The following is a 19,757-nucleotide window of genomic DNA, read 5'->3' on the forward strand; positions in this document are numbered from 1 at the left end:
ACAGTTAAGCCATCTTACTAAAAACCCCAAACAGTGGATTCATCTGGACATAGAAACGCTGACTAAATGTTTTGCTAAAGATTCAAATCTGACTGGTTGGCTCCTCCTATTTACTCATTTGCTATATCCTGCTTTTTAATAGGTTAGATGTACATGCAGGCATAAACTCGGGAGTGCCGGGGAAGGACATGAACCAAAAGTGACGCTTGTAGGACTTTATTAGTCGAATCCAGCTTTATGATACACAGTCTCTTTCAGGAGACACACATGACTCGCCGTGTCCTGTGGTAAAGTGGGACCGTGTGAGTAATGAGTGTTGTGATTAACGATGGCACCCCTCACAATCGTCACCTCCTTTTTCACCCACCTTCCAATCACATCTGTCTCGTTGCCTAACGGCCTCAGGGAAATTCAGGTGAACTCAGCATTTTTATCACAGGCGGCCTTGCTGCCAGTGTTTAAATAGAGGGGCAAAGATTGGGAGTGTCATTTCTGAAATAAATGGAACATTATTAACAGAGATCTAGACGTCCATGAAATGCAGTAATGATAGGTCAGCTGCACTCACCTTTACGAGGCTTTTTCCTACAAGACAAGTATATCTAACAGATTTTGAAAATATGACCGTTACATTAGAATCTTTTTCAATTGGTCGTTCAGAGGAAGAACCATCAAGATAATGGAAAATGCAAGTCAAGCACTGCTGGACCCGATCCTCATTCAATATAAACTTTAACTGTTAAAGACCGCAGTGTTGATCACTGTGTTTAAAAGCGTTCTGTCACATATTGTGTATTTCAGCATAGTTGTCTTTTCTGGACATCACAATTCATGAAATTCAAACTACTGTGGCATATTTTTCAATGCAGCTGATAAACTTGTTATTATATGCTGCTCAAAATCTAAGATAATAAAAACATCACAGCATAACAAAGTTAATTAAACTGTGCAAGAAGTAAAAACCACTGTGAATCCATTTGACCTGCTTTAGTAAAAAATGAAAGTGACCACATGGGAACAGCAGAAGCAAGAGCAAGACAACCCCCAGAAAAAAGGAAGTGGATTTGCTGACAGCAGCCCCAGACCATTGTTCTCTCTTCATCTCTCCTGACTGATTTTTCTCCAGTTTTACTTTTTATTATGTTCTTGTCACTACTGTTAGCATGTGATGATACATGCAGGCCATTCAGGGTGCAAAGGTCATGCAGGATGGCACATCTAAACATGAAATAGTAAGGTGTTCCAAGCCTCCCAGCCCAGTCCCTATCTCAAAGGTGTAGAGGACATACAATGATTACAATAATCTCCAGCAGGCTAGTTCCTGACCAAACTATCAGAAACATGCAGATGAGGGTGGCATGAGGGCCTGACATCTTTTAGATGCATCTAAACTCACAGCCCTACATCCTGGATTTTGTTTGACATTTTCCAGAGAATACCAGAAACGACAGGTCCAGAGCCCAGTTCTCTTCATAGTGATGTCCAGACTAAACACATGTGACAATGAAAGAAGAAAGTCAAGCTGTCAGTTGATGCCCTGAAGCTCAAGCGCACTTAAGTTTTACAGCAGGACAATTATTTGATATACACAACAGCAAGTCCACCTCTGATTGTTTAAGTCTGGAGAAGTCTAGTCAAAGTCTGGACTAAAATCTGATTGTGATCCTTGCACATGCGCTTAAACAAGCTACGCCTGTTCAAAAAGTCTGCAATGTGGCTGAATTAAAACACTTCTGAAAAGAAGAGTGGGCCAAAATTCCTCCAGTGATGTAAAAGACTGATTAGCAGTTATCGCAAAATGACGTTATCGTTTAAAAACTGTATTCTGTATTCCCTGGGATTATCTTTGTCAAATATTAAAATCTGTTTAATGATCTGAGACATGTAAATGTGGCAAATATGCAAAACACTTAGTTTAGAGCACATAGTTTAAGGCTTAGGACTTGTGACTTTACAACAAAAAAAAAAAAATAGTCAAGAAAGGGGTGAGGCATTGAGGCATCCCTCTGCAGAACCAATATGGTAATTATATATAGTAGAATGAACACATTCCTGTTAAATAAAAAGACCACAAGGGAGGAAATGGTAATTCAAAGCTACAGCTATGGAGTCTTTCAGGATCATCAAACCCACAGCCTGAGCTCTCCTTGATCTGAGGTGGAAGGTGGGACCTTGATTAATTTAAAAAGTTGACACAGTCTTGTAGAATTTAGTGTAAGTAAGACTAGATAACTGTCACTAGATGATAATTTGATTTAGCTTTCCTAATCAGGCTAGTGCAGACATTTCTTTGTCGCCTAGAGAAATCTTCAGGGAGAGACCTTGGATCGTTCTTGTGCTTTATCTCTGCTGTTGATGGCAATGAAGACTTGTGAACAGAGCCAAGTATTATATCTGCAACTAATTCTATTTTTAATGGGGGTTCATAAGATATAAAAACATTAAAAGTTTTGAACATTTAAAGTTTTCCAATTGCATGGATGGATCAGTAAAAGAAAATACAATCAGTGATAAGTTGTAGAAAAAAAAGTATTTTTTTGTGTTGGTAATTTGTGCATAAGATTAGGGGATTGTAGTTGATAAGGCAGTGATTGGACTTTTTAAACAGTGACATTAGCAAACAGGGTATTTGTGGCATCTTTTAGTTTTTTTATTCATTAATGTTAAGGATTTTTTTAGATTTCATCTGGTATGTTTCTATGAGTTAAAAAAAAGATGATGTCTGTTAACATGTGAGGGAAAACAGCTAGCGATCAGAGCTGTTTCCATATTTATCAAATTTAGACATAGTAGCATAGTATTAGCATACATAGCAGTCTGACATAAAACTGCACATCAAAAATAAGTGTGCATGTCCAAACATACAAACACACAGTCAAACATGCATAGTTTGACATACAGTCTTACTTTCATCCCTTCATATGTACACCTCTGTACACTATGAGAAGAACAAAGACCAAAATTAAAATCCTATACAATTAGTTTTGAGCTGTTATTTAAAACAAAATGATTCGACCAACTTGACAGACTGAGGAAGACTGTTCCAAAGTTTAGGAGCTACAGCCTCTAAAGAATGGTTCTCTGGTTTTAACACAGGCGCGTTGAACAACTGAAGACCCCGATCAGACGACAAGAGAGGCCAACTGCTGGGATCTAGTCTCATAGCTCTGCTACAGCAACAGAAGCTGGGCCATGTAGGGCTTTACGTGTTATTAATAAAACTTTAGAATGAATGCTAAATTTCAGCAGAAATCAGTGAAGGGCAGTAAGTATAAGGATTCAGGCTACAGCTAGTTTTTGATAGCAGCCTAGTTGCTAGTTTCTAAATCGGGCTTACGGGCTAAGGAGGACAGTGAGACACACGTATAAAGTCAGTTTAAAGCGTACAGCACGCTAAAAACATCACAATCTTCACTCACTAGATTTGTCTTGTTGCGACTTCTCTCTCTTCCACAAAATTAAATTCCACTTCGGTCTCCGCTTTGATACTTAGATACATATCTATACCGTAAATAAGCATCTGCAGCTGATCCGAGTAGGACATCCGGGGAGCGTTTCAAACACAGGAGCAGATCTGGGAGCAAAACATCCCCTTTTCTTGGCTCTTTGTGTACATTAAGTTAACTTGCCGATGATGCCTGTGAATTTTTTAACTATGTATTACCTCATTTGGATTGATTTATTTTTATAAAGCATATAAATGCCTCCACATTTAAACTAAAAAACTAATTTTAGTTAGAAATTTAAGTGTCAAAGTGACAAAGATCAGGGAATGCGTGAAGTGATTAGCGATCACAGTCACTAGGATTTGATAGTATATGAGCTGAAAAGAGTGGAGTTGTTTCTTTCTCCTCCCTCATGATTTCATGAGACAGAGACCAATGTCCAACTTTGTTTGTTTGTATTATTTCAGAGTAAATTCAGCTGCTGTGAGACACCTTTCCCAAAGATTGATTACTCCTGTAGCTAAACTGAAGGATTAAGGTGGATTTCCACATCTTTTTGAAGGGAGATGCTTTTACAGCTTTACAATATTTTTTAAAAGCCACCTCTAGCAATGAGAGAAAGCAGGTTGCAAATGTTTGTAAATGCTGCTTTGATTCATCAATGATATGTATTACCCAAGATGAGAGTTATATGGAAACCTACATAATATTTATATCAGGAATTGATTCATAGCATAATACCAACTCAATAAAACCTCTTGGATATTGGTCAGCTAAGCAGCAGAGGGGATTGCTAATCCTTTTCAGCCGCTTTGGTATTAATGAAATTAAGGGCAGGTGCACTAGAGGGGCAACTATGAGACAACCCCCCCAAAACAGAAATGGATTTACAGGTGAAGGCCATTGAGAGTTTTCCCTCATCTTCTCTGACAACTTTTTTCCCCCTCACTAGCTTTGATTTTGGCTAGGGTCAGTGTCACTACTGGTAGCATGCAGTAATACCTGTGCCCTAGAGAGGCTGCACAGGTAGTTCAACTCTTCCAGGACGACACATCAATATATGCCACTGTCAGAAGGTTGGCTCTATATGCCAGCACAGTCTCAAGAGCATAAAGAAGATTCTAAGAGACAGCCGGTTACTTCAGGAGAGCTGGACAGGATCATAGAGGACCTTCACCAATCACCAGGACTGGTATCTCCAATAAAATTGATTCATGTTTGTGGCTGCAATGTGACAAAATGTGGAAAAGTTCAAGGGGGACAAATACTTTTGCAAACCACTGTACTAGAATTAGAAGAGCCTACACTGGTGCAGTGGGTCCTAGGTACTTCATGATGCACGACACTGCCTGGCCTCATATGGTGCGAGTCTGCAGGCAGCTCCTGGAGGATGATGGAATCAAGCTCACCTCACCAAAAATAAGTAAAAATACAACACCTCTGGGACATTATGTTTCAAGGTGTCTTTAAATTCAGTTCTCTGTAGGCTGAGCATTTCCATTTGCACCAAATGGCATCCTTATATTCCTAACGTATTACCTTGTCCATACGAGTGTAGATGTCCAGCATTATTTATTTTTTTCCCTGATGTGATTTCAAAGCGTTTCTTTTACATTTTTCGATCAGTGTATTTTAACAAATTCTTTTCTGATAGTGAGCACTACAGACTGATTTAGTCTGTACCTTGGAAGTAAAAACAAAGTTTTTGAAACAAAGATTTTCTCCAAAAAAAGAATCCACATACTCGAGCTGTTCACAACAGCAAAAATATAAAAAGCTTCCATGGAAAGGAAAGTGTAGATTGAATAGCAGCTGTGCTGTATGATTTGACAACGAGAGTACATTTGAAATCTAACATCAAAATGTCACAGGTTAATACTTAAAAAAAAAGGTGTTCTTAAGAGCTCAGCCTGGCGGTCTAAGTTAAAAGTTAAGTCATCTGAAACTAGCTACATCAGTAGGACAGCAGTGCATACGCTCAGAGATGTCGACTGAGGACATGCAAGATTAAAAAAAAAAAAATTCTTCCAGCCTCCAGTGATGCGTCTCTGGCGTCTCTTTCTCCGACAGTTGCAGACACTGACTACGGTACAAGGTGCTGTCTTCAAAGACAGCCGCAGCATTAATGTAGACACTGACACTGTCATTAGATACGACGCCCACACCATTTAACACAATAAAGCACTGTAAGTCAAGGCCCATTACTCCTGAGTGATGACATCACTTCCATTTGATCCTGTGTTATGATTTTGTGGTTTTGAGCTGGACACAGAATGAGAGATAAGCCTGTCTGAGGATAAATCGTTGAGGGTCAACCTGTTTTGAATGTTGCCTCTGTTTCCCGTGGCATAATTTAACTCACTGGTCTCAGCTCAAACACTACACACTGAGTGCCACGTGGACAGTTAAGCTAGCAGGCCGACTTTCTCTGCACCGTGGTGAATTACTGCACATAATTGTGTACAGTTAAGTAACAACACACAAGTAGTGTGCACACCGAATCTCTGACCACACACAGAGTTTGTTTTCATATTTCATGTGGGCAAAGTAAAGGAAAGTTTCCATGTGTCCACATTCGTATTCATCCACATGCTCACAGCCATCTTCAGATTTTGTTATTGCAGTTTTTAACAACTATATTCATTCAGGACTGATTGTGTTGACCTACTTGTGCTACCAAGGACAATGAATATTTATAACACAGAGAAATTTCAATTAAATGGATCGGTAACAATGGGCATCTTTTTGCTTTCATTTTTTAAATAATCTTATTAAAATTTTATTTGTTGTTATAATTGCTTTTGACACAGGATACGTGAACAGTTGGTCACATGCATTTCTTCAGATTAGATTTTGTTTAGCTGGCTAAACATTTAAGAAACTGCTACAAAATATGGGTACTCCTTTTTAATAAAAACTACAACACATTTATATTAGCTTAGCTAGAAAAGTGGCTGTCTACCCAAAGTGTAAAAGACCCTATCATCTAACTTTTACAAGAGGACAAACGTGTCTTTTGAAATACTGAACCAGTGCCCTTCACAACATACTGAATACTAATCATCCCTGTTCGTTCGTTTCACAAAGAGAGTATGACATTTAGGGTCATCTTGAAAGGTAGATATGAAATGTAAAAGTAAGAGTAGAGGTTAAATGTGACATGAAGAAGAGGTCAGTCCGAAGTAATGTGATATTAGGAATCCACATATATAATTCCCTATAATACAAACAATGGCAGTAAAAACGGTTTTAAACAGATCTGTATAGTATCATTAACACTTTTAACACTAATAACCTTCAGATCAGTCTGTTGACCTTCAAGCAGAGGTCAGGGGTCAAATGTAACATGATATTTTATATTTTTAAACTTTACATTTATTTACAATACACACCACATCTGTAAGAATCGTAGCTTTTAAGTTAGAGTACCAACGATTTTTGTCAGTTTTCAACCAATAAATCAATAAGTTGGTCTTGAAGACCTCGTGGAAAACACCAAAACAGAAAATGGCTCAATGGTTTTCTGGCACATTTTTTCAAGGTTGTTAAAAAGAGTGCTGCCATGTAGAAACTCGCATATTTCAGCAATTCAGCATTGTTTTTGGTCTTTGCAGATCAACACATTGTTTATATGAGCAGTGCCGTTTTTTGTGGATTGTATTTCTTAGACACTAATTCATGTCATCTTGAAATGCCGAATCATAACAAAAGGGTAGATTATTGCTCAATGATTTGCCACAAATGGTATTTAAACCATTGCTTGGGGACAGAAAAACTTTGAAAAGAAATAAGAAAGCCTGTGCCGATCAATATTATCGTCAATAATGTTCCACTCAAACGTTTCCTTTAGAGAGGTAATATGCATCTGTTTCATACACCACAAAACAACTGCATGAACAGCCAAGTATCTTATTCCCTCTGGGCAAGATACTCGGGCCTCTGATAAAATAAGGACTTGTCCATACATGGCAGAATTAAAATGTATGTGTCACCATATGCGTTGGCTAAGCGATACAATTAAACTGCTGCTGAATGTAGCAGTTGTGCTAAAGATAATCAAGGTTTTACAGTTTAATTAGCAAAGATGGCAGAACTTCCATAATCTGTAAACCTTCACAATCCTCCACGGAGCACAGGCAGAAAAAACGAAATCTTTCTGCAAAGCAAGTTCATCAGCATGTTAACACAGCGTTATTAATGTGCCTCCATTACATAGCATCAAATGTGTTTAATAAAAACGGCATCCCATAGTGTCACTATAGTAACTGCTTTTTATAGCAGAAAACAAGTCTTATCTCCTTATTTCAGGGCCTCAATTATTGCTCAGCTAATTAAAACATTAAAGCAGTGTCGCTTAAATGACCTCATGAGGCGAGTTGGCACTGGAGCTGAGATAAACATGCAGCATTGTGTGCGTTTACTTTCACTGTCATTTGAATTCACGTGCAAGTACACGCAAAGACACCAAGAAAAATACTCTGTGCTGCACGAGCAGGTCCGTATTGATCGCTCATTAATATTCATCAGCCCATAGAGGCTGTAGTAAAGAGGTTCAACAGTGTGAAGAGAGCTTGGGAATGAGACAGGAAAGAAAGAAGGCTGGGCATGAACTATGAGAGGCTACGAGGAGGAACACAATGAATGAGCTTCGAGGTAGGGGAGAAGGTCGGACTATTTTTTTAAGCAGAAATAAGAATTAGAAGAGAGGAAATCCAAGCGAGGAAGCTAAAAGCTAGGAGGGAAATGGAGGTGTGGAGACCTTGAGACCTCGATCCTATTACTGCAGAATCTTAAATAAGGCAGGCAGAATGCCTGGAACAAGAACACTCCTCTGTACAGCAGCACATGAACACTCATCAGCAATCAATATGTACATAATTTGAGACGGATAGTTCAAAGATGACTTTACTATTTTCCATTGCAGGGCTAGCCCTCAAAATGATTATCTTACTGATCACCAGTTTAGTTCAGCGATTGCTTTGTCTATAAAAATGGAAGGAAATAGGCTAAATGTACTTGTGCAATGACAGAAAAGAGGAAAGCTCCTGTATTTGAAAAGGTAAAGCCATCATTTTTTTTTAAAACACCAAGAATTATTCAAAATTTCTGTCAGCTACTGTTCCGTCTATTGTTTCAACACCACCCCACTGAAAGACAAATGCAAAAGTAACCATCGGTAGAGAAGTTTCAATCAAGACACTTGACATTATTACAGAAACCATCCATTTTCTTAAATGACTATGCAACTTACTGTGACAGGGGGCTAGAGCTTTTCCCAGCTGTCATTAAGCAATTCAGAGTCATTTTACAATCATTAGCTAAACCAATATGTATGTTTCTGCACTGAGAAAAGCGGGGCACCTGAGGAAACTTACAAAGACACAATCCCACACAGAAAGGCCTCAGCTGACCTGCATGCTCGAGCCAGGAACCTTTTTTCCTGTGAGGCGAGAGCACTAATCCATGTCTTATTACTAACGAAGCCTTTTTTTAAAAATATTCATGGTTAGCTTATAAATATGTTACGGTACGCAATTTGCATTTTGAGGAGAAATTTATTTTGAGCGAAGAAAAGCAAAATTTGAGTGAACAAAATTCATTGCTGCGTGCAAAAAATGTATTTCAGTGTTTGCTATTATCCATACACACAATAGCAGCCCCTCTCGCTCAGTTTTTGCATTTGCGCTCGCTCACAATGTGTCGCTCGCGCTCAACTTGTTCTGTACACCGTTATATTTGTGCCACAAAACCAGCCAATCACAGACTTGGATGCAAAAAAAATCTGATTGGCTGTTTTCGTCTCCAATCAGCTTGAAATGACGAAATGCAATATCCCAGAATCCATTTCGTCCAAAACTCAAACGAGGCAGTGGCGGAGGAACACAGAGTGGCGGAGTTTGAAATATTACTCTTTCTGGGTCACAAAATAAACTTTTAAGATATTTTCATGCGAGAATGATGCTGTGTAAACTTCAAATATCTGCTCGATTCATCAAGACATCACATATTTGCATAAGTGCTCTAATGTTTTTGGAGATGCCTGTTACCCACCAGCTGACCGAATACCTGGACTGGCCATTGGGCATTTACCCGGCATTTGCCCGGTGGGCCAATGGTGATTTTTCATTTTTATGTTAGTTTGTTTGTTTTTGTAATGGTATAAACAATGAAAGGTGGTGGATTAGCCAACTGGTAATAATCAACTCTGGGCTGGACCAATTACAATACATCCGTATTGAGGGGAAAAGACTTCAGCGAGAATAAAAAAGACACAAAGCTGGAGTTATTCTGTGTCTTTGCTGCCTCTTCTCTCCTCATTCTCCCTCCCTCTCCTGTTGCTTCTTCAATCATGAAACTGATCAATGATCAGCTGATCGTCTCTCTTGTTTGTTTATCTCCCACTTTGCGCCTGAAACAGGAAACCAGCGGATGTTGCGCTAAACAACAACAGCAGCACGTTCAAAATTGATCAGCTGTTGTTAGAATTTATTTAAAATTAATTTCTAGTATCAGCTGATGTTTGCTGGAGCCACAGCTGTAAAGCTGGAAACATGAAGGTGATACAAATCATACATATATACCAACAAAACAGTGTACATCACTGTCACAACAGCGTTTGTTTTCGTTCAAAGGCTTTATGGTTTTTCCAATAATACCTGGTGGTGTAGTTGGTGATTTTTTTGTCAGTTCAGCCTTATATATTATGTTTAACCCGAGTTCCCACCCGGTCAGCTGGTGGGTAACAGGCATCTCCGAAAACGTTGGAGCACTTATGCAAATATGTGATGTCTTGATGAATCGAGCAGATATTTGAAGTTCACACAGCTACATTTTAACATGAAAATATCTTAAAAGTTTATTTTGTGACCCAGAAAGAGTAATATTTCAAACTCCGCCACTCTGTGTTCCTCCGCCACTGCCTCGTTTGAGTTTTGGACGAAATGGATTCTGGGATATTGCATTTCGTCCTTTCGAGCTGATTGGAGACAAAAACAGCCAATCAGATTTTTTTGCATCCAAGTCTGTGATTGGCTGGTTTTGTGGCACAAATATAACGGTGTACAGAACGAGTTGAGCGCGCACGGGCAGAAATGTTGAGAGCGTGAGCGACACATTGCGAGCGCAAATACAAAAACTGAGCGAGAGGGGCTGCTATTGTGTGTGTGTATATGGATAATAGCAAACACGGATATACATTTTTTGCATGCAGCAATGAATTTTGTTCACTCAAATTCAGCTTTTCTTCGCTCAAAATAAATTTCTCCTCAAAATGCAACACTTGCACCTGCAAACCTTTTTTACGTGCGTTCAGAATAGTGGCACAAAAATAACGCCATACCCTGAAGCGCATGCTCTGCGCTGTTTTCTCATAATGGCGGAGTATTCAGGAAACGGCAATCCACGTCTCCCTGTCTGATCATTTCTTTCCTTTTTACAGGTTCGCATCGTGCCCGAAATAGAATATAATAGCAATCACATCCATTATATAGCATAGATTAATCATTACGGTTGGAAAGTGAAAGCGTACAACATTGTGTAGTACAGTAAATTAGACTTTTGTAAGTATCTGTTTACGGCTTTAGCAGCATGCTATGGTTAGCATGTTAGTTTGGGTCACACACCTATGCTCTGTGATGTTAGTGATCGGCTCCACCGTTATTCTGTATTGTTTTAGTATCTTGTTTTCTGCCATAAAGTGTTTCCATGAATTCAGTGTACATGTCAAGATGGTGCTGATTACACCATTCTTTCAAACTATTTGAGATTTATAGATTTGTCTTGTTGGAATTCATTTTGAACCAAGTCTTACAAGAAAATTGGTCATGTTTATGACATTAGAATGTGTTAATTCCCTTTAGTCTAGTTGGTAACAGAACACATATGGAGAATGTGTGAGCTATGTTAAGAATAATAAATACACAGTTGTAATACTGTAAAAGAAATAAAAGGAGTGCATAATTGTGAATTTGAATAAATAATGGCGGAGTATTCAGGAAACGGCAAGCCACGTCTCCCTGTCTGATCATTTCTTTCCTGTTTACAGGACACATATATAGCTGTCTACAGGTGCTGCCACCCGGTACCTGTAACACCAACATAGACCAAAAATAAAGTTTAATGATTTTTTAAAATAAGATAATACAACTATTGAACCATTTAGTACAAATTTAATTTCCCGTGGTAAATATAAGACTAAAATTGCCATAGTTAAAGCAGTTTTCAATGTTTAGTTCCAGTAGCTTATTAAAAATATGTCGTGTTATTTAGTGCTTAGTCTGTTTAAGAGGGTTATCATGAATTAAGATGATATCAGCACAGACTGGTCAGGTGACAAACTTGATTGAACCTTTTTTTGATGTTATTTATGCTTCTTTTTATTTAGTTTTGTTTTTTCTAATGAGCATCAAACATACCTGTCTGGCATGCCTAGTTGCACTTGCACACAAACATACATCTCGATAAAAGTTGAAATGTTAAAATCTCTAATGTTGTAGTACCTAAATATTGATAAATAAGTACTAACCTGTAAACCTTGATGATTATTTACACCTATGGATTGTAACCTTATAGTAAACAGGAAACAGTCAACTGCATTTTTCATCTTCAGTGCTGAATTATGAGAGGGCTCACCATCGTTGAGGTCCTGCAGCAGGTTTTCCTGGCCGGAGAAGTCGAGCTTGACTTTGATGTTGACAGTCAGTGTCACAGACTGGCCCGGCTTTAGAGGCAGGTGAGACAATGCCTCATCTAACTCCCAGCTCAGAAATTCCCCAAACACTTTTTCTGCAAACACACAAAACAAACATAAAGGATCGGTGAAACAAAGAAATATCGGAAAACAAATGCCAAGGAATTTCCCATTGGGATACAAGGTGGCAAGACGTGGATGCAAAAGTATTTGGTCAAAGTAAACAGAGACGCGCATGGAGCCATTTGAATGCAGCTTGCGCAAATGTGTGCTTACCAGAGCACTTGTTGGTGTGTGTGTGTGTTTTGTTCAAGACAATGGAAAGAAACAGCATCTGAGGGGCATCTGATTTACCTGCCTCAGGCTGCACCATACAAGGTGTTACTATCACATTTCTTCTGCAGTAAGCTTTCAAGAGCAACAAAGCCGCCGATGGATCTTTTACCCACCAGTCTCTCGGTGCCCGTCACTATACCTGATGCTCTAATTTATGCCACAAACTCCTGCTACCTGCAAAAAATGGCTCAGCTGCATCCACTTCAGACAGAAGTGCCAAATGAATGATACATCACCTGAATAAAAGCATGTGTTCTGTCTGTGCAGGTGAGCCTCTCCTGCTCTGAGGTATTGGAGGAACAGCAAGCAGGCTGGGTTTAACACGCACTCACAGAATAAAGTGATATGCAAGCTCGCTGCAAGAACAACGGTTTACAATTCCCTGCTTGATTCATAAGCAAAGCATGTAAAAACCCTTTAAGAGGATGTGAACAGAGGCAGCATTAAATAAAGATTTTGTGAATAACACTCCCCTTTAAATATTCATAAACTCAGAGCTTTTTGCAGTGAATTAAAGGAGAGGGGGGGAGGCAATGAGATGAAGTAAATGAAAGGGGAAAGGGGGAAGCTATTTATTTAAATATGCAACATCAGGCCTCACATTTCTACAGGTAAACAGCTATGATTGTGGATGATGTCATCACACTCTTTGATTACAAGTCACAAGAATAGCAGCAGAAATGAGGCCTGTCTGAGGTGCAATAGGGCGAGAGTACAGGCCACCAGTGCAAAGCAGAGCTAATTTTAAAAGCCATGTAATCAATAACACCACTGTGAAAGTTGTATTGCTCAGCTGTGTTGGGTTAAAGATGCGCTCTACATTCGAATTTTAAAGAGATTTATGAATATCATTTTCAATTTTCAAACAAACGTCAAGCTAATGCTCAATTTGCATAATTCTTCTGAAAAACCAATCATTTCAAATTAAGATTACAAATCTCTAGCTTAATAAAATCAGTAGTCAGACACATTTCTCATGATCAAGTCTGTCTGTAGATTCAAGAGCTGTGTTTCTCTGAGCCACTGTTCTGGCTGATTCTGCTATGGAGCTCTCCTTTGTTGATGACCAGATCTTTTTTTAATGAGCCATCACCAATACACTTAAAAAACCTCACAGGACAAAATGCAGTCCTGTTTAATCAGATTTGATCACCTGCGTTCAACCTTCTCTGTGTAAATGTACATTTTTGAGAGCTAAAGCAACAAGTGTTAAAAATTATAGTTGTTGCAGTGACTAACTTTGATTACAAGGTGATGGGAGGCAACCTGTCTTCAAACAATTGCGGCCCAACTCTTGTTGTCATGTAATTGCTTTCCAATTTACACAACCCATTGCGGTCAGTCTGAGTCAGTCTACTCCGATGAGCCTGTGTCTCTTTACAACTCAACCAGTGGACAACTGACTGTATTCTAGTCGTATTCAAATATGAAAGTGAGTCGAGGAATTTCACATCTGTGAGGTTCTGACTGGACACCGAATGTAAGTAGACGGCAACAGATTTTCTCCAATTCATCACAGTTAATCACCGTATCATCACAAACAGTTTGCATGAAATTGCTAACCTGACCTCATTCAACCACAAAGAGCAGATTAACTCCATCTTATTATGTTTATTTGCAAAATACCAACTGAATGTGAAAGATCCTTGGCTTAAAAGCAGCCATTGTGCAAGTCATTGACAGACCACCACAAACATTTTGTTCGTGCACTGGTCTCCAACCACTGTGTTTGCTAATGTGACTACAGCAGAAAGTAGGAAAATGACAGCTGTTTCCTGTCCTCCTTATATGCTCTGTATAGTTTGACGCAGCTTCTGTTTTAAAAATAATAATAATAATAATAATAATAATAATTCTTGTGAAATTGCAAGCATTGTCTTGAGTGACTGTGATTAGCTGCACTGGCCCCATCAAAACCAGAACATGTGTTAGGTGCCCCTAGTACTCCGAAGGGAGTCATCCTGATGGAGTCAAATGACAAAGAAACGCAGAGGCAGCCGACAGTCTGCTCCTGGCAACACAGTCACTGGAGCATTAATAATCCCGTTTACCTTTCATGTTACGGGCTGTGCAGACAAAAGTATTTCATCCTCGTGAGACATGAATTTGTACAGAAGTGTTTCTGAAAGACGACTGAAGCGAGGTTTATATCTAAAGCGCAGCAATGAAGTTACAGTGATGAACGAAAGGTCTGACACCAGTTTATTTTCTGCTATTAAGAAACGATTCAGTTTATGTCTATGCTTATTTAAAACCAATACAATAAATTGCTACCTTTGTTATCTATACAGTCGTATGAATATATTTATTTCTGGGAAAATGGCGCGGTCTCATATTCCAAGATGGCTGTGTGCGCGCTGCGGCAGAAAGAGTAATGTTTTGTTTGTTTTGCCACAGATGTCTTCCTATTGTGACTGTGCTCATCTTTTATTCATTCAGCTCCCAGAGAGAATGGAGAGAGAGGCTCTCTCAGCTGTGGCCTGTCTAAAGCCACTACCAGTTTATGACAAAGGAGGCACAGGTGGGAACAAGTAACACGATGATCAGGAAAGACTAGTTTTGTCCACATGGTGCTACACTACCACAGCCTCTGTCCCCAGACTGGATCAGACATGCAGCCCAGGCGTGATATCATAATGCTGAGTATATGTATGACTGAACAACGCCTAGGGAGAAAAATATGAAGTACCACAAGTTTATCAATGCATGAAACCTGACGACACTCAACTCCACAGGAGGCCAGACACAAAATATGCAATGAGAATTTGTGCACCTGACACATTCTCACTCAGTCTTAGTGTGCGATGTTAAAGTAGTGATTAGTTTTCCATCTAAATGTAGCACAAAAAAAATTAGCAAAGAAAACATGCAAATCAACACATTTTCCGCTGAACAGCTGTTGCCGTTAATTCTTCCAGGTGGGCCTCGTTAAGTCGCTGAAGAAGAAAAAGCTCAAAGAAAATTATGTTAAGACACAACGTAACCTTAAATGAATGCTAAAGATGGTGAAAAAAATGGCATTTACTTTCATGATTGTGATGAATGATGCTGTCTGTTCAATCCAGGAAAAAAAACACATTGAATGCTTCCATCCGCCACCAAAACGACATGTTTTGGTTTTTATTGCTCCATTTTTACTCCAGCTCAATCCGAATTTTCACCAACTTTAAGTCAAGCGGAAGAATGTTTTGTGAAATTTTTGCCAGCCAATTCTTTTTAAGATGTCTGCTTCAACTCATCTAAAACTAACACACAGCTTTAACATGAGTGCTGTACATCATTGAACATCTTTGAGGTTTTATACCCATTACTGCAAAAACTGTGTTTCAAATGTAAAGAAAAACAGTTAACATTAACATCATTAGCAGCACTGGTTGGCGGTACTGATGCTTACTTGATGGTTGTTTTGTTTTTCAAATGGATTTGAAGAACATACTAACTAAAGATGTTCTTTTCTAATAAGAGGTAAATCACAATCCTTATACGAGTGTATTTTATCATCAAAGTTAATGTGTTAGAAGCGTAAGGATTTGATTAAGTTTGAAAAAGCCCAAGTTGTGTTGCTAGAAGACTGGGTCACAGCAGCTCTCGTAGGGTGGTTTTGGTCTGCTGTGGTCACTAGCTGTTATAAGAAAGGACCAGTAATGAACCAGTGACAGAGTCGTAAGTGGCAAAGGCTCACTGATGCATGTGGGTATTGAAGGCTGGTCTGTATGGTCCGATCTAACAGATGAGCTACTGTAAGTGCTGAAAAAGTTGATCTCACTTTTCCTGTTTTGGCAGCAAAAGCAGGAACAACACAATATTAGGCATGTGTTCGTAGTTTTATGCCTGATCGGTGTACAGACACCATACTGTTTTGCAGACATGTATAAAACTATACACTTGTTTCTTGCATATATTTCCATCTGCACCTGTTTTCCTTACACAGACACACGGAGAGGGTACAATTATCAAAGTGGTCAGTTATTTAGAGTTACGTTTTCTCACAATCAAAATGTTTTGCTATGATCTGATATGAAAGGCACCTCTACCCAACCCTGACATGCACATTTTAAAGTAACCCAAACCCTTTTTATAAGGTGATCGCCTCTAACATAGACAGCAGCAGAATGATGAAATGATCTGTTTACAATAGTTATCAAAAAGGGTCCCGGCACTCCAAGAGAACAAGGTAAAATAAAGATGCTCAAAAAATGTTTTTGATGCTTCAAGAGTAATTTCTGTCTATGACAAGTTCATGTTTAAAGTGAGCGCTTGTTGACTTTCTTGAAGACATTCTCTGCATTATGATATCCATTGTTCCTGCTTTAGTCTCCAGACCATGTTTAGGAATCACAGAGGAGATTTTCTGTTCCAGAGCCTAAGGTTTGTAAATCTGGGGGTAAACCCATTTGTTTTAATCGGCTGATGGGGGGAAAACAAAATTATTTTTGAAAACTGTTGCCTAACTCTACAGAAACTGTAGCTGAAGCTTTCTGAAAGCCTAGATAACAAAATATATAAACCAAAACAGTATTTTGGTATAACAGAAGATGGGGTAAGGCTGAAGTGTCAGTTATACACACTGCAAAAAGCATCATCTCTTCACTGCATCGCAGAAAAAAAGAAGAAAGCCAATTTGGACCCTGTCTGTCACCTGAGCGTCCTTGTTTGCACACTTTTTTGGATTCTTAAAATTACTCAATGATAACATGTACAGTAAATGAAATGTGCAAGTTTTTTGCTGAACTATCTGTACGTAAAGTCTTTCTCTGAGAAAGCAGCATGTGTTGCATCATCTCTTCATTTTACAATCCACACAGTAAGTGTTTGGGAACTGAGAGGATCAAAAGTTGTAGTTTTAACAGCCAAAATTTTCCCAGTTTAGGAAAGAATTTCAGCTCCTGAAGGGTTCAGGGACCAGACCAGCAGCATCTATGCTAGTATATTACTTCTATGTGGTTTCTGAGTGTCTTGCACATATAAGCAAGGCCTCCCCCTGCCTGGATGTCAGGATAAGCCATCCCCAAATCTGTATATTCTATTTTTCACAGCAACAGGACCTTCACAGAAGCTAGATTTTGGACTTTGCGGTGATACCGAAGAGGATGCTAAAGGAACATATTCTTCATACCTCTTTTCCAGCTTTTACTCAGCAAACATTCTCACAGCTTATTACTCTTACTTTTTCTGCAACATATGCATCGGGGCAATCTGGAGTTCTGCACGTTGCTTAAGGATCCCTGACTAGAAGACTAAAGGGTTAAACCACTTACAGTGACTGGGGAAGAAGGGAGACCAGTTCCCTGTCCTTTACAGTCCATCGTCACATTAAATTTGTATGCAGAGATTTCTCTGGATTCTACCATCTGAGATTTTACACACTGCACATTTAAAAACAAGGATGCAAATAAATTACATGTGAAAACATCTCAGTTGACTGCTAAACTGTTAAATAATACAAGTTGAAGTGTACAATTCCTCATTATTAAATAGTGGGACATTAGTAGAAATCTTACCCAACCAGACTAAAAATACATAGTCGCTAAAATGTGGTTATTTCTTCTAGGGCTTGCCTTATTTAAGCCACACTACTTGAAGCTGCAGGGGTTTCACAAGTGACAGCAACAAAGAAGATGAAGTTACACAGAAAAGAAGTGGATGATCAACTGCACTGCAATCCAATTAGGGGGTAAGGTTGTATCATGCAGCCCACCAGGCTGTTCTTCCTCTGAGGCAGCATGTTTGTTTTGGCCTAACAGTCATTTTCTGACTAGAAAGCTTTAACAAAAGGCTTCATCAAATAACAGCGGGAGCTTGTTATTCAATATATGAATTCTCTCTACTCCAATACATGAAAATCATCTACATCTAGAATAAAATTTGAACAACTACCTACAAGTACAGCATTCCAAATGTAACATTACCCGCAAATATAAACTCAACATCTTAATTCAGAGCTTCTGATCTGAATGGTGCACCATTTCCGTCCCTACAATCTACACAAATGTGCCACTTGAGTTAATTATTACACCTTAAAATGACCAAGTGTACCTTTTTTGGCTATAGATAGATAGATGTATATATCTACTAATTTTTACGCAACTTATTCAAGATTTAAAGATGCAATATGAGGCGAGAATTTAAATTTCACAAAATATTTAAAAAATAAAATTTGATAATTCGTTTTTAAAGCCTTCCCGTTTCCTTATTTGTTTGGGTTAAATGAGAAGCACATAAGTAATGCAGGAATCAGCACTGCCTAAGTTGGCTGCATTTGCAGGTTCAGATGTAAAAACAGATACAGCTTTGAGCCGTTTTTAACACTAGAGCAGTGCTATTGAAACACCAGTCCATTTTACAAGTGTATGTATGACTCGTAATAAAAATATATAAAATCCTCGATCTCAAGTTTGGACCTTTTTTTAAAGGCTAAATTTGTAACGTAATGTACTTTATTTTCTAAGAATGTAGGAATACATTATTTATCAAGGCATCTACTGTATGTTCCAAAACAGATTAGATTCAGCGACTCTGACAAACTTGAGACACAAAGACGACATCTCTTTGTTGCTCTGCCCAAATCCTCTTGTTGCTTAGTGCACAGTTTCTTTTCCTTTCAGTGTCTGTGGTTGATTGACCGCAGCTGACAGGCTGCTTGTCAGCGTGACCTCCTGCCTATGGCACAATGCTGATGCATCTGGTTTATACAAGAGTTCACGGCTGTACAAAAACAGTATTCTGTATTTTATTATTACTCCAAAGATGAATGAGCATAGCAAATGTTTAATTTCACTTGGACTTTAGACAGTCTCAACTCACTCTTAGCCACGATAGGCTTCAGAAAACACTTGTTAAAACAAAAGATGAAACTTATCTGAACAAACAGAAGTTTATTACAATTTGACCAAAGCAGATCAAATGAATTCATGCATTTGAGTCATTTTTGTACCACCTCTCTCCCTTCTCAGCTACTGCAGCTCTAAGAACAGCCAATACAATACTATAATACTGTGTAGATTGGTAGAAAGAAAATCCATAAAAACTCAATAGTGCTTCTAGACTCAGTAGTACTCACTTCAAATGCACCAACTACCACAGACCTAAAGCAGAACACTGGAAAAATATCCAAATTAAACTACTACTACTGTAAAAATGTGTCCTGTTTGTAACTTCTATTCAAAAATTGTTCCTAGTAACAGTGCGTCCTGAGTGCATTATTCAATAAGACCACTTAAACCGTTTCAACAGGCAGTATCATCACAGCCTTGAGGAGCAAAGCAAAACCTAAATTGAATTTTTTT

General features: G+C 38.7%; 1 protein-coding gene across 1 annotated transcript in view; it reads right to left on the reverse strand.

Annotated features, from left to right (window-relative positions):
• trappc9 (trafficking protein particle complex 9) overlaps positions 1-19,757 on the reverse strand; it is a gene marked incomplete at its 5' end in the record, with an annotated part of 200,264 nt that overhangs the window by 152,476 nt on the left and 28,031 nt on the right. Inside the window, 1 exon segment of the mRNA XM_005949770.3 lies at positions 12,078-12,230. Coding sequence (XP_005949832.2) covers positions 12,078-12,230 — 153 coding nt within the window.

The sequence above is a fragment of the Haplochromis burtoni genome, unplaced genomic scaffold, assembly GCF_018398535.1.
Source record: "Haplochromis burtoni strain Fernald_Lab_line unplaced genomic scaffold, NCSU_Asbu1 Contig_704, whole genome shotgun sequence".
Lineage (NCBI taxonomy): Eukaryota > Metazoa > Chordata > Actinopteri > Cichliformes > Cichlidae > Haplochromis > Haplochromis burtoni.